The sequence below is a fragment of the Corvus cornix genome, chromosome 3, assembly GCF_000738735.6.
Source record: "Corvus cornix cornix isolate S_Up_H32 chromosome 3, ASM73873v5, whole genome shotgun sequence".
NCBI classification, from domain to species: domain Eukaryota; kingdom Metazoa; phylum Chordata; class Aves; order Passeriformes; family Corvidae; genus Corvus; species Corvus cornix.
The window spans coordinates 5,413,185-5,440,263 of record NC_047056.1 but is presented as its reverse complement, the minus strand read 5'-3'; the positions used below and the strand labels follow the sequence as shown (position 1 = coordinate 5,440,263).

Below are 27,079 nucleotides of genomic sequence, written 5' to 3'. Positions count from 1 at the left end.
CAGGCATGCCCCAGGCAGGCACTTTGCTGTTAGGACAGGCCTGCACTCTGTACTTAGGACCAGCAGGACACAGGCTGGCTCAGACATAAAATAGCTGTGCTTGAGCTAATGCTGAAAGCCCTTCTGAGCGCATGGTGTTTTTAGATTATGGCTGGCAATTTTTTCCTCAGATTAGAGGAAGCAGGTGCAAGCCTGAAGAGATGGATCATTTTTTTTTAATATTAACAAGCACAGTCTTGGCTCAGATATCCGGTGGGTCACGTGTTTGAGGGAGAGACACCCCTGAATATGTCTGTTTTCTACATAACCACAGGACCATTTCTGTAGCAAACTGCTGGCTGTTGGCCAATGAAATGACAAAGTAGTGTCTAAAAATAAGAAGCTCTCCAAAAGATTGACCCTATGAAGGTCTAGAAACTGTTGATATCAAAAAGTGTTGGTGACAGACACTTTTTCTTTGAGCATGGGCTTTGTACACAACACAAAAGTGCAGAAATCACTCGTTTCCCCTCTGCACAGAGTCAGTAAGGAGGCTGAAATGTAACTATTTGATTTTATTATATGGCTTTCAATACTAAGAGCCCCACAAAAGTGCCAATTATTGAAAGTAATTTCTCCATACTTCATTGTACAGAGTCCCAGGCCCAAACAACAGCCATGAAAATAAAAACAAGGACTGATATTAAAAATGCCCAGGCAACCACATGACATGAGATCCGCAGTGAAATTTGTAAGCAAAGACAGCAAGGCGGCAACTGCCCCAAAAGCCCAGAATGGATTTACAGGTTTGCCAAAATTCAGAACTTGAGGTATTTTCTTATTATAACTCATTCTGTAACAAGAGTAATGGTTTTCTAATGACAGAGGGCAGAGGAAAACTGGCTGTGATTTTCTAACATGAAGTGTATTTGTGGTAGTGTTGTATGTAATTGTGGTACCAGTGCCAGGAAAAAGCTGTAACACAGATATAAACGAGGAGGACCAGGACACTTCATTTCTCAGCTACACATCCCAGTCCTCTCTGGTGATTTTGCAGTTTCTCCAGTGCCTGCCCTAAGTGCAGCACCACCTCCCATCATTACTGCCTTGTTTTCCCATGCTACCTGTCAATAATAATAATATTATAATAAGAGGGAGCAAGATAAAATCATTACCTGAAAAAGGTGAGCCTTGGATGTTTATATGGGTCAAACAAATGTGCACTGAGTCTCAGGCAGACATACAAAGGGTTGCCACAGGGAAAATGTGCTCACTGCAGCATATTTCAGTATATTTTAAACATATATGCCTTTCTTGGGAGTCCAACTACCATTCCTTAGTCTTTCCCTATAATTTAATTAGGAACTGCCTGTGCTAGTGAGCAACTGTTTTCAGTTAGGCTCAGAGAACTCTTAATGATCCTACCTTGGCATGTTTCTTCTTTAAGGCATTCAGCTCTTTCTGCTGTTTCTTTAAGTGCTTTATATAAGCCTAAAAAAAAGAGAAGCTGGATCAATTTTTCTGTGGCCATATTGACTTTAACTAGGTAAAATCCTGGCTACTTAGAACAAAAAAATTAGGAGCACACCCTGGAAAGCTTGTGTCAATACTTACCTTCATTTGCTTTAAATCTTCTATCTTCACTTGAGGAATGAGGTCTATACCTGGGAAGGTATTGATACAGTTTATGTAAAATTTCATACATACTAGTATATCTCATATTTAAAAGTTGGGTTTTACCACAGCAACCTACATTTAACTTCACAATTAATTAATGTTTTTCACGACATTAAAAAAAAAAAATCACAGGTTAATGAGAAAATTATTTATCAAGATACAGTTAATTTCCTTTTCCCATGCACTCTTCAATCAACTGCCTTGTGGAAAAAGAACGGAATCAATGAGTGTATTTTAATCCCTTACAGTTCTGGACTGAAGTGTCAAAACACAGCAATTTGAGAACTGAAAAAAAGCTCCTTCTCAGCAAACACAGCAAACAATTTATGAATATTAAACAACTTCAGAATTTTGGTCCCGAGCTGGAGATTGCACTGGCACCACTTCTTTCAGTGGGGAGGTTTCTTGGGTAGGGTTCTACATGACTACAAAAGGATTATCTGAGGCTAGGTGTGCTTCTCGTCAGGTAAAAACACAGCAGAGAAAATTTACCTGCAGCCTGTGCAGTAACAAAACTAAAACTTGCATTTTGCTTAATACCAGGTTATGGGAAAAGGAGCAGAAGTGCACTCCAAGACTAAAGGAGAGCTTAAAAAATGAAGGGGAAACAGAAAACCAAAAGAAGTGAAAATTCTAATGAAATTTCAATGACACAAGACTTAACAGTACTATGTAGATGAATGAAAATATGTTTTGATCACTTTAACTGCAATGCAAACAAAACCCGATCCCATTTAATGTTTATGCTTTAATAAAAGCTTTGTGACATATTAAGGGGTTTTTAAAAACTAAGCACATCCTACATGTAAGTGTGAATAAAAATGCCAATACAATGGCACAAGAGTTGTAATTTTTAGGCTTTTCTGAGGTTTCGCACAGAAATGTTTGCCTGTGTACAAACACACTGCAAAGATATTTAGTTAACTGCTCTTAATAGTGCCTGTGGACTATAAGATTTCCTTTGCCTTGAAAAGGACTTTCTGGCTTTTAAGGTGAATTTAACTGGAAAATGCTCAGACACTGTAAAAAAGGAAACAAAAAAAGGGGCAGAAGAGGTAGGCAATCTCCTTAGGGAATATGAATTTTTTCTTTTCTTAGAAGCATAAGATGCTGCTCAAGTATATGGAATCAACATTAGTCTAGCAAATGAGACAGGAACAGATGTAGGCACAGATAGAGGCTGAAGTTTTCAAAACCACAAGTGATTTAACTCTTACTGAAAATCTGAGACCAAAAAAACCCCCACATTCTTGTGCATTTGAAAGCCTTCCCCATTTTGCTGGGTAAGTAATTTCTAATAGCAAGATGAGTTGCATATTTTAACAGTGGTAGAATGATTCAGATCTTAGTAAATCATAGAGGTAAGAAATACAAAATGAGAATCATTACATGGGATATCAAAATGAACAGCTCTATTATAACATGCAAGAATAATGATAAAAATTGCAGACAGGAAAGTGCTAAGTACTGAAATCTCAGTTTAAGAGCAGGCTTGCATCAGGCTGTGGTGTTTAAACAGACTTTCTGAAGATTTTATTTTAAAACATTTACTACATAGAACTACAACATAGAACATCTCCTCAGTTGTCCAGGTCTGACTCCATGGCAACCAGGAATCAGTTGTCAACCCCAGCAACTTTCACACCTAATGAATGCACAATAAAACCAACACATGTGCATCTTGGTGATGATACATGAAGTAAGAAAACACCTCGCTGCATAAAGTGACCTGGGCTTTACACCAGGGAAGAACTTCAGAAAGAGCCCAGGTGCCAGAGACAACCTGAACATTTGATTCATTGCCAAAAGTGAGTCCAGAGAAATGGCATTCTGGTTCTCAAGAGATCCCTCCACAAGTGTGTACTCAGCCATGTGTGCTTAAATTTAAGAACAAGAGCCCTCCGTGTTCCTTTTCCCTTTGGGCCAAGGTGGATGAGTGATTGAACCACGTTCTAATTCTTGTGGCCCATTAGAAGAAATATTTATTGTGTTTCATTCAGCTGTACAAATTTGTTTTCTCACTTAATCTTCATTACCTGGGATGACATGGGAGAAACAAATAATCCCATGTGACTCTATAAAATGACTTTGTAGAGTGAATGGTGAAGAGTTAGGAAAAAATACTTATTTCCTTATAAATGAGCACATTTAATTTTTTTTTTTTTCAATAAACATGCCATTTCCATAATCACTATTCAGAGTAAAACCACAATGTGAAAACATTTCTAATTGTTGGGAAATCTCTACAGAATCGAGTGAATTCTAAATACCTTTAATTACTTAAATCTGCAACTCTGCCAAGGGATTTGTGAGGGAAGAAAAAAAGCAGAAGTGTTTCTGTGGGCTATGCCAGATAACAGTCACTCCTGTTGGCACTCCTCCAGGAATCTTTACTAGTAAACCATTCCCAGAGTCATGCAGGCTATAAGTAACATATACATATATATTAAACAATATATCTGTGCACTATAGGTGTACAGCTACAGAAAGAGGTCACTTGGTGAAATAAAGCTGTTTTACCTTTATACAGTCATTTTAGTGATAGACAAAACTGATTTGCAATTAGACGAAGACAATTCCCAATGGCAAAATGATAAGAGCGAATACAACTACAAAACTAAGCTTGAATCAGTGTTTCTCTGTGACTGTCTGAATCACTTCAGAACAGAGGGAGTGGTTTTTGTGTACCTTTCTTGGCGTCAGTCCCAGACCCAAAGCCTGCAGTGGTGCTTGGTCGAAGCTCAGAGCTGCTCTGAGGTGTTACATTGGCTTTGGGATTATTGGCTTTTCCTTTTCTGTCGTTCTTGGAAGTGTCATTTGGTACATCAGCTATATCACTCTGAAAGAAACATCCACATCATATTTACTTGATTGTTCTTTTACCTTTAGTGTAAAAAGTTGGGGAAATTTCTGAACTTGCTTACTTTAAACATAATATAATTGCAACGTATTTTCAAACAACACTGTAGGAAATCCTTTGTAACCTATTTCAAATAGCTACTTACTAAAATACAACTCTGCCCCCATTTATTGAAATTTCTCCTTCTAAAGGATGTATTAATGTGATCCATGAAAAGCCAGTATTTCAGTAAATGACAAAAGCAAGACAAAGAAGCTTATATTTGAAAATGAGAAATGACAAAGTGAAATGATGGAGAAGGGCCAGTTTAATTTAAATAAAAAACACAGCATGGACATAAACGGGTTGTGTTTGTCATTGATTCTACTTACTGTTTCAATACCCATAGCTCTCATTTGGTCTGCTCTTTTTTCTGTGATAGACAAAAATTTCTTTGGATCTGATAAAGCATCCACAATATCTGTAAGAAGAAAGAAAAAAATCAACTTTTTGTGAGCTTTGGAGGCATTTGGAAATGAGTATTTTACAAAAACTTTACTCTGTCCCCGTTATTTTGAGACATGGCTCGCAACAAGAGTCCAGCTTTCTGTAGTGAATTTGGCAGGACTGGAAGTGCTTATTTCCACAGCACCTGGAACATGGATCAGTTCATAATGCACCAAGGCGTGGTATTAATCTAGGTACCTTATTTAGGAAAAATCCAGTGACTCCATCAGACTGAAGCTGCTCTAACTTCCTCTCAGTTAATGACCGTAGAATTTGAGACCAGAATGGGATCTCCTGAGCCACAAAGCACTAACTTTGTCCCTTGGTTATTTGAGGGGGTGCTGACTGACTTGGGAGTGCAGGGAATTGCAGAAAATGCTGTTATATTTCCTAGCTAAAGAGCAGTTTCAGGTGGGTTAAAGCAATCAGGTAAATCTATTCTCACTGGCCTTTGTGATATTCCATGTCTGGAACATGACAGGCTGTGAAATGGCTTTTGTAAGAAAGAGCAGCATCTGAATCTTGCACATGACACAGTACCACCAGTGGTATCACAGCCCTGGGTACCAGACAGATTACTGAATCTGTTTTCCATATGCAGTGATAAATGTGCAAGCATAGGATGACAAAGACCCAGGAATTTTTTACCTGCATATCGAATAATCCCTTTCCATGCTTAACTCCAACAGTCAAAAAAAAGTGAAAATATCCAACCCATTAAAAGTTTTGGCAAGAAACTTCTTGTGCAAGGTAGGGGCTGGGCTGTATCATCTCCCTCCCAACCTGAGTTGTTCTGTGGAATGCTCCTCTGAAGCCACAGCACAGACAGGTCTCCCATTCCCACAGAAGTTGCACTACCCTTGAAAGCTCTGTTTATCTACACAAATACGTCATCTCCAATATCTGCTGTGACCCACTGATGTCTTCTGAAATTTACTTCACATTCACAAAAGCCATGTAGAATTTATTTTTAGCCACGGCAATGGATTGTGGCTCAGCACCGACTGTTTCTCCTCTCCCTAACTCATTAAGGATGTCTTTTTTGTCCTTGGCACGCACTTTTCAATGAAAACCCAGGGCTACCCTGCCAGCACGATGCGTCACTTGAAAACTGAACCTGATTATCACGAGCTTCTAGGTAGAAATGACTAACGTGTTTGGGAGAGCAGGACCTCTGTGCGTTGTCTAAGTAAGCACATCACCAAAGGCTCAGCACTTTTGAGGGGGATGTGACTCATCCCTGCCTCTCACATTGTCATTTGTCCTCTGCTTACGCTTCCCTTTCTCCCCAGGGAGCTGAGCTGGGGGTGGGGAGCAGCATTTTGTGGGAGAACTGCAATTAAATATAAAACTCTGAGAATCACTGAAAGAGTACATTACAGAGGACACCAACCACTAACCTGAGCAGCCAGGCTTACTCACTAGAGATTTCTATTATAGAAGCTTCTCTTTGGAGACTGCTGCTTCATTTGCATCAATTTGTGCCATTGTTGTGTTTTATTGGGAACAGAGAGGCTGATGCAAATAAACCACAAGAAATTACCAAGCCATAAAAAAAAAAAAAAAGAACACACATCTTTTAAAGCCTACAATGCATCACCCATTCTAGTTATTATTCAGGGCACATTTTAAAATTTTATTCATACAGGTTAAAAGAACAAAAAAGAGAAAAAAGAAAGTAGGCAGCTACTGACTTGAGCTCTACCTTCCTACAGGTTTGTTAAAACAACCATGGAGATCCTAATGATAGCTCATAAAACAATGAGAAGTTCACTGCAGATGATAAGTAATTAAAAACCACATGCCAGCAGAATACTAATGGTTCCACCTGAGTTTCAGAAGTTATTTCCCAGTTGTTCATCATGCTGCTGTTCTATATCAATGAGGAAAATACATGAGGCACATCCAACCTATGTGGGAAGGGAGAGGAGAACTATAATTGAACTCACTTAGTTCCTATTAATATGGAGTCTGTTTTTGCCACTGCTGGCAGTAAACGACAACAACCAGTTCTCTCGTTCTAGCAGCATTTTACTGTAACAATATTGTTACTTAGGGGTAGCAATGATTTCCTACCTCTATCAAATACACCATCTACAGCAATGCTGACAGTGTAGCACACAATGTGCAAATTCTAAACTGCTGTTGAAATTCTCTTTGAAAAACAAGTCTTTCACTTCTCTATGTGTAGAATGCAGTTTAAAAAAATAAAAAAAATCTCTTCTCCTTATGGGTCCAGCACACTCAGCAGCTCAAGCCACATCAAACTCAGTGCTAAGTTTAAATTCTATTCTTAGAAAAAGTCTGGTATCATAAAACATCAATCCCAAATCAGGAGCACGTCCTTAGCTGAGAAAATATTTTAACTGAGTCATTTACTGTCAAAAGCTTCAGTTCAGGTAAGAATTAAAGGACACTCCTAAATGTGTCTCTTAGACTGATGGCTCAATTACCCTTGAGGATCTCAAGTTTAAGCAGAAGCTTACGTTTCTCTTGAGACAAAGTCCCTGCCGTTAAATACTGTCGATGAAACGTGCTGCATGATGGCATGGTGGTGCTCCAAGGCCCGTGGCAAACCTCCAGCTGCCTTGCCAGAAACCAGGATTTCACATGTGAACAACACAAATGCTTTTGTAACACTTTTTTCCCACAAAATATTGTTCCTGAAGTCTCAGCCTGTTGATTTCTTAAAGTCTGGATAAACACCAGCAAACACAGACTTGAAGACAGGTTAGGAGAACCTTCCCTTCCTTCAGTTTGTACCATGGAGATCACACTCAGAGAATTGCAGCCATTCTTTGCATAGGCAGCAGGTTTGAAATAGGTGTTGTGAAGAGAAAAACACTGGTTTGATCTATAATCTTTCACCAATAGCCCCCAAGGTAATTTCTGCAGAGTCAGAGCACTAACATTTAGTGCAATTCCTATTTTAGAGTTTTAAATTGTTCATGTATTCTCCGATGTACAAGCAAATTTCATCGGGGGTGAAGAAGCCCTTTCCCTGAGGCACACCCTCAGGGGGAACTCACCCAGTACACTGATTTTAGTGGTGTAGTCATTATTCTCAGCTCTTTATTCCCACACACACACACACGTGGCAATTTGCCACAGTATAAATGACCACAGCTGATCATGGAAATGGCTCACATTAAAAAAAACTGTCCTGAGATCCCAAAACCAATTAAACCACACCAAAACCATGCAAAATCGGGAGAGAAAAATGCAGAGATGCTGAATTATTTCACTGGCCATTTCTAACAATATGCCAATATTCCCAAGAATGTAGAATTGGTTTTGTGTGAAAAAACTACATTTCTGCATATAGTTTTTTATACTTATAGGCCCATCAATATAAAGTACATCCTAACCCTACAGATATTTATATCAAACAACATGTAATAAAAAAAGCAAAAAGAAGACTCTTTCTAAACTGTCAACAGAGAAAATCAAATTGAGCTAAGTAGTAGTAGATTATTTTCCACAGTATTTTGTTATTTAGTAGATATATGCTTTTATCATTAACACTGAGGCAGGCACTTGGTCAAAAAGCAGATTTCTTAACTCAATATCCAGAGATTCCAAGGAGCTAAGATACTGAATCTTTCCATCCTCCAGCACTGCACGTGTGCTTCTGGCTGGCACAGTGACACTGAAGCACTTTAGGACTCGCACACCGAGATAAAGGCTTATCTCACCTCCAAAACCATCAGGCACATATGTTTTAAGCACAATGTTGCAGAAAACCGTTGGAAGAGAGAGTGGTTTGTTGCCTTCATTCCGAAGGGAAATGTGTCTGTAACCTGCTTGTAGCCCATCCAGAGGCAGGATCCTCTGACCAATCAGCTTATTATTGTCATCATACACTGCTATTCTCAGGACAGCAAGATCAGGGAGGATAACCTGGAAAGCCACAAAATGCAGACATTCAATGACACTGATACAGCAGCTCCCACCCCGCCTCCCATGTGTGAACTTTGTGTGCCAGAAACTATCATCACTGTAAGATCAGGTCATTCCCTGCAAACCCCACTTTTCAAAATTAATCTTTCCTAGAAAAGCTTTTTTCACCCTAAATAACGGGTAGATTTCAGATTATGTAAATCCTGCAGCTCACAGTTACACCAGCTAAATATTTTGCATGTTTATTTTTCATTACTGAAGACTGGTGACACTGATAAGAAGGCAGGTAAATACTGCATGGGAAATGACAGATACAGCAGCAATCAAAGGGCAGGTAGTGCTGGATCAGGAGGAATTATGACAGACAGATGGGATTTGGGATGCATCCAAAAGGGCAAGGAGAGTGCAAGCACAGGCTGATGGGGATGTCTGAGGTGCTGAAATGCTGTGCTGCCAGCAGAGGTGGGTGTGCTGCTCTCAGGACATGGGGGTTCAAGGCATGCACAGGGAGCAGGGATGCTGCAGCCCCCTGCATCTGCCAGTCCCCACCTGGGCTGACCAGAACAGTAACAAAGAGATCTCCTGCCCTCCCTGAAGCAAAGGTGCTGCCTCTGTGCATGGAGCAGTGAGGAGGAGACAGACTAACAGAGAGGTGCAGCTCCACTGCCAGCCCACCTTGACTGTACGCTGGGAAAGATTTCCCACTCTTTCCCTACCTGGTGCTATTCACCAACAGCTCTGGGACAAAAGAGAAGACCTCAGTAAACTGTGTCTGCCTTCTTCCTTAGACTTTCCCCCTGCCACTTCCATTTTCAGCCTTGGGGAGCACAAAATAAAGTCTGCTTTTGGTCTCTGAACCCATGTGAGCAGTTCACGGATATCCTGCTCTACTCGACTACAGCTTAGCGCTCCCAGCACAGGTCACCACCAGCACTTACCCCCTCCTCCCCTCACACAACAGAGGGACAACACAGAACCCAGGTTAGAATGACTGAAACTTTATTTTAATTAAAATAAAAACGAGAAAACATGACAGAAGAACAATCAAACACAGTACCTGAGAACAATTGCGTAGGGTAAACCATCAGCTTGAGGAGAACACTGCAACCCAAACAGGGCAGGTAAGATCTCTCCCCTACACGTCACAGATCAGCACATCTTTCATTACATGATGGTCTTTGACATAGATTTGCCAGGGAGCAGAAGTGGGGACTAAGTTTATTGTTCCCTCTCCATTAATTTGGTCTGGTAGGCACTTCCACCTTCTCATGACATTTTAGCACTGTGCCTTCAGTATCTCCAGCTAGAGGAATCCTTCCTTCCGTGTTTATGCCACTCACCTGCTTGATCTTCAATGTACATTAATTACAATGCTAAGATATGACAAGGGCCTGAGGTGAAGAAAAATAATTTCTTGGCTGACCTAAGAGCTCAAGAGAACGTGTGACCATGTGATTGCTCCCTGCAGAGTAGTAATGAGAAATATTGGCATCAGCCTCTGTACCCACGTCCCAACACACAGGTACCCCCCCTTTCAGACTGGAGCTGTGCACCCTGGAATTTATGGCCCTTTTGATGTAAGAAATCAGACAGCAGCAGATGCTGGTCATATGGCCAGCAAGCCATAGGCAGCAGAATTGCCTGTACCTAAGCATCTTCCCTGTGCCTCCTCATACACAGAGAAAGGCACTTGAAGTCACATTCATTCCAGACTATGAGTTCAGAAAAAACTCTTGCATCAACTAAATTTCTATTAAAAACTGGCTATGCTGTTAGGAAAGCAGATTAAGTGTGTAATATACCCAAGTGTGAAGTGCTATCACCACTCGGCAAAGTCTGAACTTTGCAATAGAAGTCGGAGCTTTAGAATAAAAGAGCAACGATTTTGCATGACAACAAAACAAGTGTAAGCAAAACAGATGTTATCAAAGACAGCACTGTAACACATGTAGTCTGGATGGAACTCCAGGCAAAAGAAAAAAATAAATATATATATGTGTGTATCATATATATATAAAGACTGAGAGATAAAAACTGAACACGGACAAATTATCTCTCTCTTTAAATCCCCCACGCCAAGAAAAAAAAAGTGTTTTTCTTTTGCTATTGAAAAAAAAGAAAAAAAAAAAGAAAAAGGTACATGATGCACATGGACTACTGAAGGAGGGAGCTGGCAACACGCCTGAGGAACACAGCACCCTTCCAACTTTTCCATGTAATGACATTGACCTTAGCTTTGGATGCAGCATCTCACCTGCCCTCTGGGCTGAAGGAACAGTGCAAGATAGCAGCCACTGCCAGGGCAGGGAAGAAGAAATCTCCAGGGAATGATGGTGTCCACCAGCGGGGCTCATTCTGAGCAGACTGCATACCTTGAACACAGGCATGGTCACAGAGGAGGTGGCTACCTCCAAGTGGGAGGAGGAAGCAAAGGGGAGGGAAAAGCCAAATGGAAACAAAAACAACAAAAAAAAAATCATGTGATAGCTACAGAGGTTATCCATTAGAAAAACAAAACCAAAGCAAAATCAAAAAAAACAAAACCAAAACAAACCAAAACCAAGCAGCCTCCTGAAAGCTGATTTCAGCTTTCCATTGTTTACTGCAGTAAACAGGGGCCCTACAAACCCTTTTCCATGGGAGCAGCACTCATCCGTGTGAGCAGTCAGGCCGAAGCAAGAAGGGCTGGCTCAGGAGGGCAGGGAAGCTCACGGGCACAAGTGCTGGCAAACCACAAACTGCTTTCCAGAGATCCTGTATCCTACCTTCCTAAAGACAAAGGATTCCTCATTGTAAACAGGGTTCAGGCCGTTGTTCATCACCATGCGTGTGCGGAACTCCTTGCGTATCGTGTCCGTGGGCAGCCCGTACATATCCACCTCCACGTACGTCCCAATCTTCTTGTCTGACAAGAACTGGCCAGATATCACCTGCAACACAGTAACAGAGTAAGGAAAAGCAACACAAAGAAAGAATATTGGAAACAGTGGTCATTTTTCACTGACATCACTCTGAGAAATGGTTTATAGCTAACAGATGCGTTTAGTTCTTCATATGAAAATGGTGTATTTCAAACTGCACCTCTTTAGAAAAGCTTTTGTGATCAGATATATAAATATAACCTTCACCTGAAATGACTGTGCTATGGTATTACCAGCTGTCAGTCATCCCAAACAGCCAGTGTCTCACAGATGCATTCACTGTATGAAAACACTGAAGAAAACAACCAGAGTTGGCACTGCTATTCCACAACTTCAAACATTCTGTTCAGAAGCACTTTTTTCTATTATACATCTTGACCACAAGAGGTGAAAGGAAACTATTGCTCTGCTTTCACTCAGGGTTTGAAACTAATCATGTGTCAGTCTGACTCCATAGAATGTGTCTGGAAAGTACAGGATGCTTAAAAAGTGAAAAAACAAAAAAACCCACACGATTCCTCTGTATTGCTATATATATAAAAATTTGTTGCCATTTCGCTCCAAGATTAATCTAGCCACAGCAGGTGATTACTCCAGGGAAAATTTTCATTCCATCAAGATGATCTATTACTTAAAAATACAGCTATTGTTTTCATGACTACAATCAAGGAGGGAAGAAAAAAAACCTGAAACATGATTTCACAGACCTAAGCTCATTCCAAATCCTTTTGTTTCCATGACCTAACATCCTTCCAGGGAACACTCTGGATAATAGATCTGAAGAGTTATGTGGCTGAGGGCTATCATTGATGGCTTTTGGTCAACTACTTAACTACAAAATTCATATGGAATTTTATACTAGTTTTAGTCACAAAAGAAAAGTAACTGTCGAAATACATGGCCCAGGAATTATCTGATTCCTTCTTGGAGGGACTGTGCTTTCATTACCATTGAAGAAAAACAGCATTAATAAAACATGTTTATTCTTCTAGAGGCGCAAATGGAACTTAGTTCAACATCTAGAATTCATGAGGAATGCTTGGCCACAGAGGGTGTGACATTCAAATGCAGCACATGGAAAATGCTAAATGAAAGCTGAAGTCTCTTGCTCACAAAACAGGTTTTACAATCATCAGTCTCCTTCCAAAATTTGATACCTGACCGTGCTTTAGAACTACAAGAGGAGCTTTATGGACTTTGTTACTCATAGATAACTCCAAAGTAAGGGCCTGCCTCACATCAAGTATTTTTCTCTACTCACTTTGAAAGAATCCTGTCCATGTGTGCTTGGATTCCTCCCTGCTCTGTGGTGACAAGTGATGTTGTGCAATTTCACATTGTACATGGGAATGAACTTCACTCCTTTATCCATTAGTGTGGGCTCATATATTTCAAAAAGACCATGAAGGCTGTTAGAATATGACAATGTGTAATAACACATAATTTCTAATTCTATCATGTTCCACTCAGATCAGGTAAACAAAGGCATCTTAGCCAGCAATAAAAAAAACAAACCAGCGGAAACAATTTGCTGAAATCTACACAGCCCAAGCACATTCACTGTATATGTCCTGTTTCTGCTGATTTTAAATGTGCTTTTGGATGTGATGACAGCTGTCTGTGGCTGTTTTACCTGGACAGAACATGTTGCAGCAATGACACCATCTACAGGAGTTTCAGAGAACGGGTCAAACGTCCTGTCTGGTCGACGCATGAAATCTGGCTTTAGTAGATACCTTATTTCAAGGAAAAAAAGGAGATTATTCTTGAGTGGAAATTAAAATTGTATTAAATACAAATGAAATGGATGTTCTGCCTTTAAACAATGAACTCTCCTACAGCACTGTAAAATACAGACTCATCCCAGCTGCAAGTGTGAGGAAGTAAAAGGAAGTATTATGGTTGTCTGGAACATGGATAAATATTAATCTTCATTTTGAATTACCAGCTACTGAGAGATGAAATCAAGCCTGGATTTTAAGATAAAAATAAATGTAATACAGTCAAGGACATTTCAAATCAACTGAATAATACAGTTTAAATATACAGGGAGTTACCATATAATAAAACACAGATGGTCTCATTTGTTTTAATACTTTAACACTTTGGAAAAACACAGAGGAATTTTTCAATTTTATTTTTCCAAGTGAAGCAGTTCCTTAGAGTTCAAGACTCATACACTGAATTTCAGCTTGAAGCTAATTTTTTCATTGTGGTTATGAAACCTTGGGGGAAACAACTGATAATGTCAGTGCTGACAGATTGTTAATTATAGCAGCATGAAAGGTACCACCACAATAACACTTACGAGACCTCCCTGAGTACCTTACACTAGATCAACATATCAGTGAAGCCAATATGTGCTCTGATGCACCAAAACCCAAGGATTCTGCCATCAAAATGAAACAGCAGTTGATCACAGAAAAGCTGCACGTTACAGACATTCCCTTCCACTCATGGAAGAAAATGTGTAACTAGAAAAATCTTGCTAATTCTGCAACCCTGACAGACAAAGCTGCTGGAAGATTAATTTTTATCCACCCTTAGTCTCTCCAGTGAATCACTGGTACACAATATTATAAAGGCCTAGACAGAATTCAGAATTAAAATGTGCTAGAAAAATTCCAGTGGAAAGAATGTCAATGTTTTCTCCCGTTTTGTAATAACATGCTTTCTATTTGAAAGTAGTATTACTCCTTTTTCTTCCATTAAAAATGTTTTTCTTCCATTAGGAATGTGATTTCCTAGTATTCTGTTAATTTAAAGTAGGTTGGGGCAGAAGGCAATTACTGGAAACATCCTTAGCCTCTGTTTTCAGCCTGCTGAAATAAAAAAATGCTGAAACCAGTGTGGCTTGATCTTGTTTCATCAGCACGAAAGCTGCAGGTCTGAGAAAAGAGGAGTACAGGCAGAAGGAAATGTTCAGCTTTTCATTTCCTTTCTGTGACTGAAACACCACCACATTTCCAATGCATATTAAAATATTACCATGCATTACCACTACACTGCTTTAGTATCAAAAAACTGATGTAAGAATCCAGGAATTTAGTTGATAATTTTGCCTGTCCTTCAGAGAATTTGGCCAAAGCAAGCAGGTAGTCTTTTACTAAGCTGGTGGGTCCAACAAGAAAGGAACCAAACTCTGCCAGAAGAAAGCTTTGGTTTTCTTCTATTCTTGTTATTTTGATTGAAATTAGAGAGACTGCATCTTTGTCAAAGCCCCCCTAAGAGCCTCTTCTGGGGTGCTCACAACTGCAATAAAGGCATGGAATGGCCAAGCACTGTGTGCCCATTCTGCAAATGAGGAATTTTACCAAGCTTCATCTACTCAGATGTCTTTCTGAATAAGATCTGCAGTAGTAAAAGAGTAGCTCCTTCCCAGGATGAGTTTGCAGATTTTCACGTTTCTGGACTGTCATTTCCTGTGATTTATGAAACTTCTCCTTTTTTCCTGATGTTAATGATCAGTCTGTCCTATAAAGGTAGATACTCAACATTTGAGAAAAATCCATCAGCATCACTTGAACGTCCTTTGTCATGCAAAAATCATGACCAAGAACTTAGATGAAACACTTCAGTATTCTCCGTGAAATCTGTACTCCAATTAAGAGTACACAGACTAAAAAAATGTCCCCTATGTATTCAGACTCCACTTGTCCAAGCAAATTTGGCAGTTCCGTGAACTGTGCAATGAATCTCCATTCAGAGGCATATCTTCAAAGAAAGGCTGAGAACAGAAGGTGGAGATGTATTTAAATAACTGTGTATTCATGATCTTCATAATATGAATGCAAAGCCTCTTCTTGCTCATTTAAAAACTGGGCATACTTAAAAGCATGTTTCATTAGAATACCTCCTTATGGGGGATAATTCTCCCTGAACTCTGCTAATTTCTACTCTTCACCTAGCATCCCATTTTCCTTTTGCAACACATAATTAGTAGTGACAAAATTTTATTAAACCTTCGTAAAGGACTGTGATACACAGTGACAACAGTTTAAACCATATCACTCACCCGCACGATCCATTGTACTCAAATTTTCCTTGATTCAACTGCATTGCTAAATCTGCCAAGAGAGAAAATTTACTAACTTCCCTGCTGAATAACGCAGATCACAAACTAAATCAGAAAATAAGACTGTTTGTCCAGAAAAATCAGTTTAAATAAAAAATAAATTTAATGCATGTAAAACACATCCAAGAAATAAAAGGAAGCAATGGGAAAACTTCGTATTTCTTCACAGGAATAACAGCTTTACCAAGCACTCTGAAGTCCATGCTGTGCTTAGGAAACAGTCTTTCCCTGAATTCAAACACACCTGGCAAGCAGGGAAGCAACAGACTGTGGGCATGTTAAGCGCCCGGGATGTGATTTCCATCATCTAACTTTTGGTATCTACACTACAGATGTCTCCATTACTGCAGATCACTTTGCATAACAGAGGGATACAGGAGCCTTAACAGTACAAATAACCTCAGAATAAAAAATATACTAGAGGAGACATCTTTGAAGAATGTATTTCTTCACAATGACCACAGACCACTACCTCTGATGAAGCTGTCTGTATCCTGTTTTAAAGAAAGTGAGATGCATATCCCACTGGTTTTCTGTGGACTTAGTTGAATAAAATACCACACAAAAAACCCCACAAAGATCACAGCAGCATTGCTTAGTTTCAACATTTAAAGCATGTGAGTTTTAGTGAGTGCATTGTTACGGCACTTGTATAGCAAGACGTATAATAAACCTGTAATAACCTCCCTCTCATCCAACCCTCTCCAGAACTTCGTAAAAAATAAATGCTTTTCTGCAGGTTTCTACTTACACTAGAGCAATAAAACAGGTCTTTCTCCTGCCCAATGGACTGTACCTTCAAAGGGAACAAAATCTGTTCTGTTGGTTCTCTGATACACAAAATACAAGACTGTCATATGCCTATACCAGTTATTACTGGATTTACTGGGCAGCTGTAGTTTTTATTTCCTCAATCATCTTCATCTTGACAACACAGCTGGATCACAAAAGAGGAGTACAGGAAAGTTGCTCACTTCCACTTATACAATTACTACTCTTAATTTGCAACATAAAGGGGTTGGAAATGACATGCAGTAGGTGGAGGCAGTGCTGGGAGCAGAGTGAGGTTTGTATTTCTGCTCCAGCCTCCCTATCATGTCCAGTGGAGTGCTCTAAAACAGTGTATTCTAGTGTATCCCTTCTCCTCCCTCTTCAGCTGGTGAAACTGGGGCACAGCTTTGGAGGACAGAACTCAGGGTATGGCCATGAGAAGTGTCTGCAGTACCAAAGACACAGTGCAGGGAGGGGGAAGCAAGCACAAAAGCACTGCCACAGCCAGAAAAAGGCAATGGAAAACTGGTCTGTTACATATACATGACTCAAGACATTCCTAGATAAATTAAAAAACCCAATCAAAACAACAAAAAGCCTGCCCTGCTACACTCACACCTTCATTGAACAGGAACAATGCATCTCCTCTCAGACCACCCTGCGGAGAGGCATTCCCATTCCCTGGCATCATTCCCTCAACTGGGATCTCAGACCCCATCCTCTGCTGCTGAGCACATGACTCCTAACACTTCCCAATAACTGGACTAGAGATGCATTTGTCACACAGTCATTACTCTTTACCATCTTAATCTCTGCACTCCATCTTTGCTTTGCGGACATGCACCCAACTGTGCCAGACCTCTGTCTTGCGAAGGCACTGATTTCCCTGTAATTAACACTTTTTGTTAATAAAAACCATTTCTGTGAGAAGATGCAGTACTCCATTATTTTTCAATAAAGGGGACTGAATTTTCCTTCTGTGTATGGCTGGTTTTACTGCTCCTTGTCTTACGCTTCTGTAATTCCACCCCACTGTATTATTTAGCCATATGTCTGCTTCCTCAAAAAATGCCAGAAGCAAATCCATGGCATCTGTTGGAGAGTTACTGCCCAAGCCATTCTTCAGGATTGAGGTTCACTGGTCATTGCTGCGTACCTGGGGTCTGATAGTTCAGTGAGACCATCTGGCAGCCAGCGTTCCAGAAAATTTGAGGCATGTAATTACTGGAATCCACACGGCCTCCCTTTGGGTATATCCGACTCATTTGTCGTTTATTGTAACTATAGAATTCATCAAGGAAAATGAAATAAAAACATCATAGAAATGTAGAGTCGTGTCCTGGTATCTTCAGTATTTCAACATCAAAACACACTTCTTTATGTTAATCTTACTCTTTCTCCTTCCATGAGGTACTTCCCCTTTTCCTTTGTAGACATGCAACACCAAATCTAGAAAGGTGCACTGGTTTATTTTAGGATTGGTAGAAAAGTGGGATGAGGAGGTGAAAGGATACTTCACAAACTCAATGGCATGAGTCTTCAAATACCCTAGTCCGACTGATTCATTGAAAGAGGACATGTTATGGTGAATATTGCGCTCTAGAAAGAGAAGACAAGACATTTTAAAACACCTCTGTAATGACAAATCAAAACTCAAAATCATGCACTATAACAGCAGGATATTTTTGGTCTCTTTCTCCATTATCAAATAGAATCAAATTATAGTGATAAGAAATTTTGCAGAATCAAATTACAGTGATGAGAAATTTCATAGTATTTCTGACTTGCTTTTCTGTTTCACTTCTTGGGAAACCAACAAAACTTTCATTTTTTGTTTAGGACAAGATTGTTATTCAGAGCCTGCATTGTGTGGTAGATAAGGCAAACCGAATGATAAATGGTCTGGTGTGCAGTATCAGCTCACTGCTGATCACTGTGACAGTCGTGCTCACCTTACTGCAGAGAAAGAGGAACTAAAAATAAAGCATCTTAGTTGGAAAGGCCCACGGAATAGAGCCAACCTCAACAGCTTCATATTCTCCCAGTAATTTAGCGACTCCGTGTGGATGACTAATGGAATAACATGCTAACTTTACATTCAAGGAAACAGGTCTACAAACATACTGATGATGGTCATTAAACTATAAAAGACTCTTATGCCTTTATTTCTAAACTCAAGAAATGTAGAGATTAAAAAACTACCTAGGTTAAGCAAATACTTGTATTTCATTCAACCTTTTATGTTACCTTCTGCTACATCGAAACCTTGAAATTTTACAGGTTGAGCATAGTTGACCATTGTTGATAAATATGGATGTATATTGGTTGTGGCACCTACATATTTGTAAGATGCCATCCACGCTTGTTCATCTTCCACAGTTACTAAACCCTGAAAACACATTAAAAAGAACAATCACCATTTCTGTGTGCAAACACTGTTGTTGGGTTTTTCAAAGGTGGGACAAAATTATACCCAAATCTGCAGAAGGTTAAAGACAGTGCAAATTAATACAAGTGGAAGTTTAGTGTGAAAAGTTAAGATTTATTTTCTTGCTGATAAAAGACTCTCAATGTTACAGGATGCATGCAACAGGGCTGATGATAGAAAAGCTCCTAAGCAGTGGGTAAATATTACATGAAGTTAGTAGGATAACACTGGGATAAAAGCTAAATATTCCAACAGACTGAACAACGCTGGGAGATAACGATCCATCTTTGTCAAATAAATTCCAAAAAATTGTGATTTAATAAGCATTTTCTAATAGAAACTGTGTATACTTGGCGCTCAGTAGAACTTCCTCAACATCAAAACACAAATAAGGTTCCGCTATTAAACTTTACTAACAGAAGCAAACCAAAATGTAGAGATGACATCCTTCACTGGACAAACAGATGTCACAAGACCAACAAGAGACACAGTACCAAGTTCATATTCTTATCCACTTCAACTGATAAAAATCTGAATCCATCACCTATACAAATATGCACTTTATTTATAATAGAACTTCAAGTCTTCTACAAGTATCCCATCTGCTAGAAACCCACATCAGGAAGCACTTCTTAACTGGATCTACCTGTCCAACATTTTCCTTTCCCTAAACCAGTTTGAAACACATTCTTTTCACTGAAATGAAAAAGCAAACAAAAAATCTCTGTCAAGCTAAGCAATCTCTGCAAATTCATGTTTTTCCCACACATGCATTTTTGGTTGTTCTCCTACCAGTGAACCAGTGACCAAAAAAATCTGACTGTAGGCTGACAGTGAACTTCTGCTGGAAAGTACGAAGTGTATTCAAAAATTTGTACAGTGCTGCTTTTTATTTTCAGACTGCAGCTCGTGTTTGCCAGCAAGTTCTCCCTCATTACTGTCTCAGGAAATAGTCAGTAAGAGGCAGTGCCACCAAGCCCTTTCTGGGCTTGGAGGATAATGCAGCTCACAGAACCTACACTACAGCAACTCGTTTACTCCCTGAGATGGGAGAGTAAAGGAAAATGAACCCACTTGCCAGCATTATGGCACCTCTGCCTGCCAGACAGTGCAGACACATCTCAAAGAATGCAAACCATGGGAAGTGGAACCATTTATGCCTTCGGATAAGATGATTATAGTCACAAGGAACACAATTTTCTGACTGCATAGAATTACTGAGCTAGCAGAACAAGTCCAGGTACACATTGCTGTATGTGCATTTTAGATGGAATTAAACTTCCAGCAGCCCACGAAATCAAACTGACACCATATTTTAATGCTGATCATCAGGGCTCAACCCAACTGCTTTTCAGAAATGTGCATATTGAGGGTTCACAGATCTGATTCCAAAATATGCCAAGGGGTACATCCCTGTGTTAGTAGAAAACAGGCATATTTTTTTGTTGCTAGGTCAATAGCTGTTACTAGAACTTAGGTCAAATTCAGGCAAAATTTACTCAATGAAACCAGTTCTTTTCACCATCTTAACTTTGGAAAGGCCAGTAACTCAGGAAGAACTGACCACCCATCTTCTAAAACCCAGGGTTCTTTAATGTACCTCCTGTTGACTGCTCAGAACAGCTGATCATAATCTGCCTATCTTGATCCATCCACACCTACACCTAAAGGAACCACAGGGAAAAGGGAGTCAAAGGGATTATGATGCCTCAGTGCCCAGGCAATGGTAGCCTGCAGGTACAGCTCTATGACTGCACCAGCGACACTTTGCCTCAAAAGACAGTGTCCCAAGACAATGTACTTACTACCCATTGATTTTATCTTACTCACTTGCAGACCCTTCATTTTTGGAGTAGGGCTATACTCTGCCCTGTTCACAACTTTAAAACTATGAATTAAGAAAGGGGAAAGGATGGAATGCTTCTTAAAGCCTACAGAAACAAAGGAATGGTTACAACAGCACACGACCCTGTTAGGGGATAGAGAAGACAAAAGGGAAAAGTTGATCTCCATGTTATTTACACCTCCCCATCCCTCAAGAAAAGAAGCAGAACCCACTTAGAAAACAACACAGACTGAAACAAAGTGTGGTTAGGAACAGGAGCAGCTTGAATGAGAGAAGAGGAGGAGGAGGAGAGTGGAAAGAGGTGGGAAGAGTCTTACAGAAGGGATTCCTGGGAGAAGATAAATGCAGAAGTCCCAAGGGAAAGCAAAAGGAGGAAAAAGAGAGAGGAAAACAAAGTGCAGTCAGGGTAAGGGCAGAGGAAAAAATAAAGCAGGGATGATACATCTCAACACCATTCAGAGAACTGGGTTCCCAGTGCATGACACCGGAGACTGAGATCAGACACTTCTAAGCAGGCAAAGGTCATGCATTCCTCTCTGTCCCCAAATTTTCTGACAGCCCTAACCCCAGTATAAAAATATAGCAGAAGAAACCCTAGAGGACAAAAGGAGATAGAGTCACTTTCAAAACTAGGTGCAGTGAAACTGAGCTTAAAATTGTTAAACCACTGAAAATGCATGGTAAGTAATATGCATGTTATATATAAAATATAAAGCAATAAAATAAACTACATAACATCCTGTGTCACCTTTTTATTGTTTTCTTGCTCAGAATCTTCAACAGCCTAAGGGAAAAAAAATATATATACATTACCCAAAGAAAAAGCAACAGGAAACACTCACAGTACGGAGAAAAAAACCCTCAAAAAATGAATGCATTTAGCAAAAAGTAAACCCTTTTCCACCTTCCTGCATGGCTCATCTGCCTCATACACTTTCAAAAATTTGTAGTCTCTTCCAAATTTGGGTACACAAGAATGAAACTCAACAGCTGGCTAGCCATGGGAATAGGATGAAGGATGCCAGACAGGTAAGCGTAAACCAGAGCTATCACTAGATGTTGGGGACAGGAAGTTTCAGAGAAGAATGAAGGAATAACACACCCAGATAACGATACCACAATAAAGATCATCTGATCTAGATGTGCAAACTGCCAGGCTCTGAAAACTGAAGGGCTAAGAGCGCTGTAAACTGTGCTTGAAATGTCCACATTGGAGAAGGCCTGTCTCAAGATGTTATTTGTAACAGCGCAGTCTGATGTCTGCTTTCAGTTAAAAGCTACCACTACTTAGAATCTTAGATAAATATTGTCTTGGCACTGAATGTACATTCCTACAGAATAAAGATCAAGTCACTGATCAGCAAAGAAGCAGAGAAGTTACCCAAGGACATGTGCTGAGGATGAGGGACTAATCTGGAAACAAAAAACCAATCCTCAAAACAACAACAAAAAACCCCCACCCAACCAAAACACCCCAAAACATCCAGATAGTTAAGGACCAGCTGACTTAGTAAATGAAACTGCCCTAAAGCAAAGAAGTGAAATGATACTTCAGTGGGAGGATCCATGGAAGTCCTAAAGAAGGAAAGAAGTGAAAAGATACTTCAGTGGGAGGATCCATGAAAGTCCTGAAGAAGCAAAGATGTTGACTTGAAGAGATACACAGAAAGCAGGTCTGATGTCTCTGGTACTGCTACAGACACACTGCTATTTTCCACACCTACACTTCTATCTGGAGCAAGATCCAAAGGAAACCAAGCAGGAGGGAAGAAGTGGCCAAAATACTTGAGTGACAGAGGAGCATGATCTGCTAAGGTACCTTAGCCCTCACATGTGGGGTTTTCTCTGTAGCAAGCAGCACTAATGCCTTCATTGCCAGAGCAGCTGAGTTCTGAATTCTAATATTCTGTATCTAATTACCATCAAGTAATATTCAAGTTACTGAGCACAGACTGATAAATTGCAATTGTCAGGTATGAGTGGAATAAAGAGAACTCTTTCCCTGTCTGCCAGCTGGCTGCCTGATAGAGCCCCCCTGCCACACCACCCCAATGGGAGTTATTGTCCTATTTTGCATTCACTGCTGTGGGTGGAAGAGAGAACCTACCCTAAGGGTTAACCACAAAAAATAATGGAGGAAAACCCTGCAATGAAGACACAGAATGCAGCCCCGCAAAAATACTGCTGAGCAAGGAAGCTGATGTTCCACCTCTTATTAGGATTCTGCACCTGAGATGCAAAGTAAAATATCAGAGGCTGGAGCAGGAAACTGCTTGCTGCATTTAATTAGTATTTTTGATTAAACCCCCCACCTGTATGCTGTTTCCTACATACTGATTCTGTTTCCTCAATGAGTATATCCTGTCTGAACAAGGGGAGAGTATTTTTGGCTACAAAGCTTTGTGTTCTCATGAACCTAAAGGTAAGGGGCACCTGGTGAAGATCTCAGGTTTGAATCTTCTGACAACAAGTGCTCTGATGTTTCCAAAAAGCAGAGTGACTTTTGCAACAACCTCCATGGAAAGTTTTCATAAGAATATATATGAAAGAAGCAATCCTACCTTTTTGACACTGATGGCAACAGCTTCTTTTTGACTGTAATCATCTACAGTAAGGTCACTTCCAAACTTGTACTCGGGATGAGCTTCTTCTTCCTGGTCAGCTGCACAGAAAACAAAAAGGATCAGTGCAAAAACCACAGCAACTGCTGGTTTTTTTGCAAGGCATGAAACAAATGACAGTTGAATTCACAGGTTTGGGTTTGGTATTTTTTAGAAACAGGAATAAAATTGAGGGTATTAGATTTCTAAGAGTTAGTTACTGTTAACTGTTTCCAAGTGTCGTAAATTACAGCTAAGGCCTGAGATGGTTAGTAAGAGAAATCTTATTTGCTGTATTTTTGAAGTAATCAGTAACTTGCTTAGCAAAAGTGTAAAAAAAAGCAAATAGCCTTGGGGAAATAACAAGAACTGATGAGAGAGTTCTTTAAACAAAGATCTAAGAAGATGCCAGTGTCCGGGCTTCTGGTGCGCACTGTCAGACTCCTTGTGTGCCCCCACTATAGGGAATTGTTCTCTTTTGCTTTTAAGGTGATTCTCCATTAGAACCTACAGTACTTGAAGCTAAAAAGTAAAGGAAAAAAAATATAAAATATATGAGAAGACCAAGTGGTAGGCTAAAGCTGGGACATTCACTATGACAGAGGTCACAGACAAGTTCTGTGGTTCAGACACTTGCAGACAGCACATGATTTACATCTTCTGAAGCTGGACATTTAAAACAGACAGGGTGGATCACACCCTAAACAGGTGTATTTTTCTCTGCTGGCCATATCACTGGCTCAGAGCCAGACATTTACACTGAAGATATCTGAGGTTTGGCAAGAAAAACCCTACTCCTCATTTTATCCTTAGAAACTACAATGCAATAATCCCCGCTGATGTTGACACAAGTGTTAAACACAGTGACAGTATGTGTTTTCATAGCAAAGATCACAACTTCTTAGTCTTTCTCTCACAGACAATGAAAATCTGACTTGGTTGGTGCTCTAATATAACTTCTGAACAGTAAATGGAAATTGAAATTGTCTGGGATGAAGTGGCAAGGCTGGGGTCTGTACAAATGGTCCTGCATGGAGCCCAGACATGCTGCTGCTGCCACAGACCACAGGCACGTGGGTAAGGTGCACCCAACCCACTGATCTACCACAGGCAATGTCTGAGAGCCCTTCTCCAGGAAATTCTCACCGCTTTCTATTTCCTCTTCGTTATCATCCTCCAGGATATTTACAGGAGCTGCAGTTTCCCCAGCCTCCATCATCTTTTTCAGAGCATCAAGCTGTTCTGTTAATATGAAAAATAAAATCAAATTAGTCGTGACATGAACTATTTGTAGCACAAAGAAATACAAGAGAACCATCACAAATGATTCTCCGAGCCTCAGATCTACTTCTATTTAATGAGTTCTCTGACTTTTCAATTAGTAATAAAATTTTACAGAGCAAGGAGCATCATTAAACACAGACTGATGTTAGGTATGAAAAGTGGTCAGTAAGGGCTGTATCCAAAGCTCACTGAAGTTAAGGAGAATGTTTCACAGAAGCACAGTATTAATGAGATTGCAAAAGGCCTCTGAGATCATCGAGTCCTTTGACTCAACACCACCTCATCAACCAGAGCAGTGCTCTGAGTGTCACGTCCAGTCTTTCCTTAAACACCTCCAGGGATGGTAACTCCACCACCTCTCTGGAGAGCCCACTCCAATGCCTAATCACCCTTTCCGTGAAGAAATTCCTCCTAAATTTCCACAAACTTCAAAGGTCTTTGGAGCAAGCACATTACTTGCTCACAGAATAAACAGACAGCTGTCTCTTCGGTGCTTGATCCATGCAAATGGAGGCAAAGTGCTTGGATTTTCGATTGTGTTTCCATGGGCATTTCAGTTAGACAGGAGGAGCACAGCCACGTATGACTGAAGCCAGTGCAAGGTCGGGGTGCTTATCTTTGAACGGAGAAGGACCAGGGTTTATCATTACAGCCATACTGGAAACTAATACAGCAACATTATTGTTACTGAAAAGAAGATAAATATCAGAACTGGCAACAACAGCAAGAAGAGCAATTTGAAATTCCATTTCATTTCATGCTTATCCTGGAAAAAACACAGCAATGCAACCAGACCAGTGTAGGCAGAATTTACAAGAGATTCTATCTGCCTTATATTTTAGCTCAACCAGCAGTTTGATAAAGTCCCAGGATTACATTTCTGGGTCTGTCTGTGCCTGTGCAGCATGCTGATATCAAGGCCTAGACTCTGGCACTCACATGAAACACCAGGGCAAACAAGATGTTATTTACATGTAATTCATATTCTTCCAACACTAAAGTACAAACAATTTGGAAACTCTAGTAACGAAGTCTGTTTGTAGTGATCTGGAGTTTCACTTATTTATTGTTTGACAAACTTTACTTACTCTTTTCTACTTCAGGTTTCAGCCTTTTATTCTTTATGAGAATCTTTCTTTTGAGGTCATTAGGAGATGGTAAGGCTTTACCTTGTTCAAGCTGTAAAACAATTCAAAGAAAATGCTTGATGAGAACAGCTATTTGGCCTCTCTGTATCCCTGCTTAGGATTTGGACTGTAGGACAGTGATACTATGGGGCAGTTAACAAGCAGTGCCACCTCAGGCACAACCCCAGGAGGTTGTGTGCCTGCAGTTACACAGTTTCCTCTGCTTCTCCCCTATCCCCGGGGAAAGCTGTGCTCAGGTAAAGCTGCTGGATGAAGCCAGTACTCGGGTCCCCAGCCTGTGCCAGCCCCTGCTGCACTGCTCTAAACATTTTCCCCTTTCTCCTGCCTAGCAGGGGGTGTGGATGTGACCTGCAGCTCCTCATCTCAGGAATTCCTGCTTTCCCTCCCTCCCTATGGCTCACACAGCCCAAGCCACAGCTTAGCCTGTTACCAGTTGATCTCTAAATAAGTCACCTTTTATGGTCCCCTCAAGCTGCAGTAACCCAAGTGAGGCAGCCCATGCACGCCTGGAGAGTGGAAATGGACTGGCACTGGGGAATGGAAAACTACCCAGTCCTCAGCTACGTAATGGGGACTGGGTTTGCCAGCAGGGTCACAAATTCAGTATTTGTGAAAGGCAAAGGGCAAGTTTCACATACACAAGGAAGTTCTACTAAAAGCTTGTTCCAGCGTGGGGAAGGAGAAGAAGATTGAGAGCAGAGAAAAAGTACTAAATCCTCTCATTTAAGCCCCATCACATCATTGAGGCTACAAAACAGACACTTGGGTATGGTAATTAGCACCCTCTCCACCTCAGGCTTGATAAGAATATTATTCAGGCAGTTGCTGGTATAATCACAGAATATTCTGAGTTGGAAGGGACCCGAAAGGATCATTTGAGTCCAACTCTCAAGTGAATGGCCCTTACACAGATTGAACCCACAACCTGGCATTCTTAGCACCAAACAGACTGGGGTTTTTCAGTGAAGCCTAAATGAAGGAGCTGAAGGTACTTCCATAAATAGTGACAATTCTTACAAGAATTATTCAGATATTCTTATCTCTAAATCCAAATCTGAGCTGCAGAGAAGCAGCATTCCCGGTGAACAAACAAAAAAACAAAGC

General features: G+C 40.3%; 1 protein-coding gene across 9 annotated transcripts in view; it reads right to left on the bottom strand.

The window, feature by feature from the left end:
• PLCB4 (phospholipase C beta 4) overlaps positions 1-27,079 on the bottom strand; it is a 186,790-nt gene that overhangs the window by 26,575 nt on the left and 133,136 nt on the right. For 7 of the 9 annotated variants that reach the window (XM_039569012.1, XM_039569015.1, XM_010403024.4 and 4 more), the window contains 15 exons: positions 25,916-26,006; positions 24,690-24,785; positions 23,505-23,605; positions 21,692-21,727; positions 18,917-19,058; positions 18,184-18,268; positions 17,826-17,950; positions 15,839-15,890; positions 13,457-13,559; positions 11,668-11,832; positions 8,698-8,902; positions 4,888-4,976; positions 4,345-4,495; positions 1,594-1,643; positions 1,405-1,470 (listed from right to left, as the gene is read on the bottom strand). In XM_039569012.1, coding sequence (XP_039424946.1) covers positions 1,405-1,470; positions 1,594-1,643; positions 4,345-4,495; positions 4,888-4,976; positions 8,698-8,902; positions 11,668-11,832; positions 13,457-13,559; positions 15,839-15,890; positions 17,826-17,950; positions 18,184-18,268; positions 18,917-19,058; positions 21,692-21,727; positions 23,505-23,605; positions 24,690-24,785; positions 25,916-26,006 — 1,557 coding nt within the window. The remainder of the gene's footprint in view (positions 1-1,404; positions 1,471-1,593; positions 1,644-4,344; positions 4,496-4,887; positions 4,977-8,697; positions 8,903-11,667; positions 11,833-13,456; positions 13,560-15,838; positions 15,891-17,825; positions 17,951-18,183; positions 18,269-18,916; positions 19,059-21,691; positions 21,728-23,504; positions 23,606-24,689; positions 24,786-25,915; positions 26,007-27,079) is intronic. The other 2 variants (XM_039569014.1, XM_039569016.1) reach the window with 1 other exon arrangement.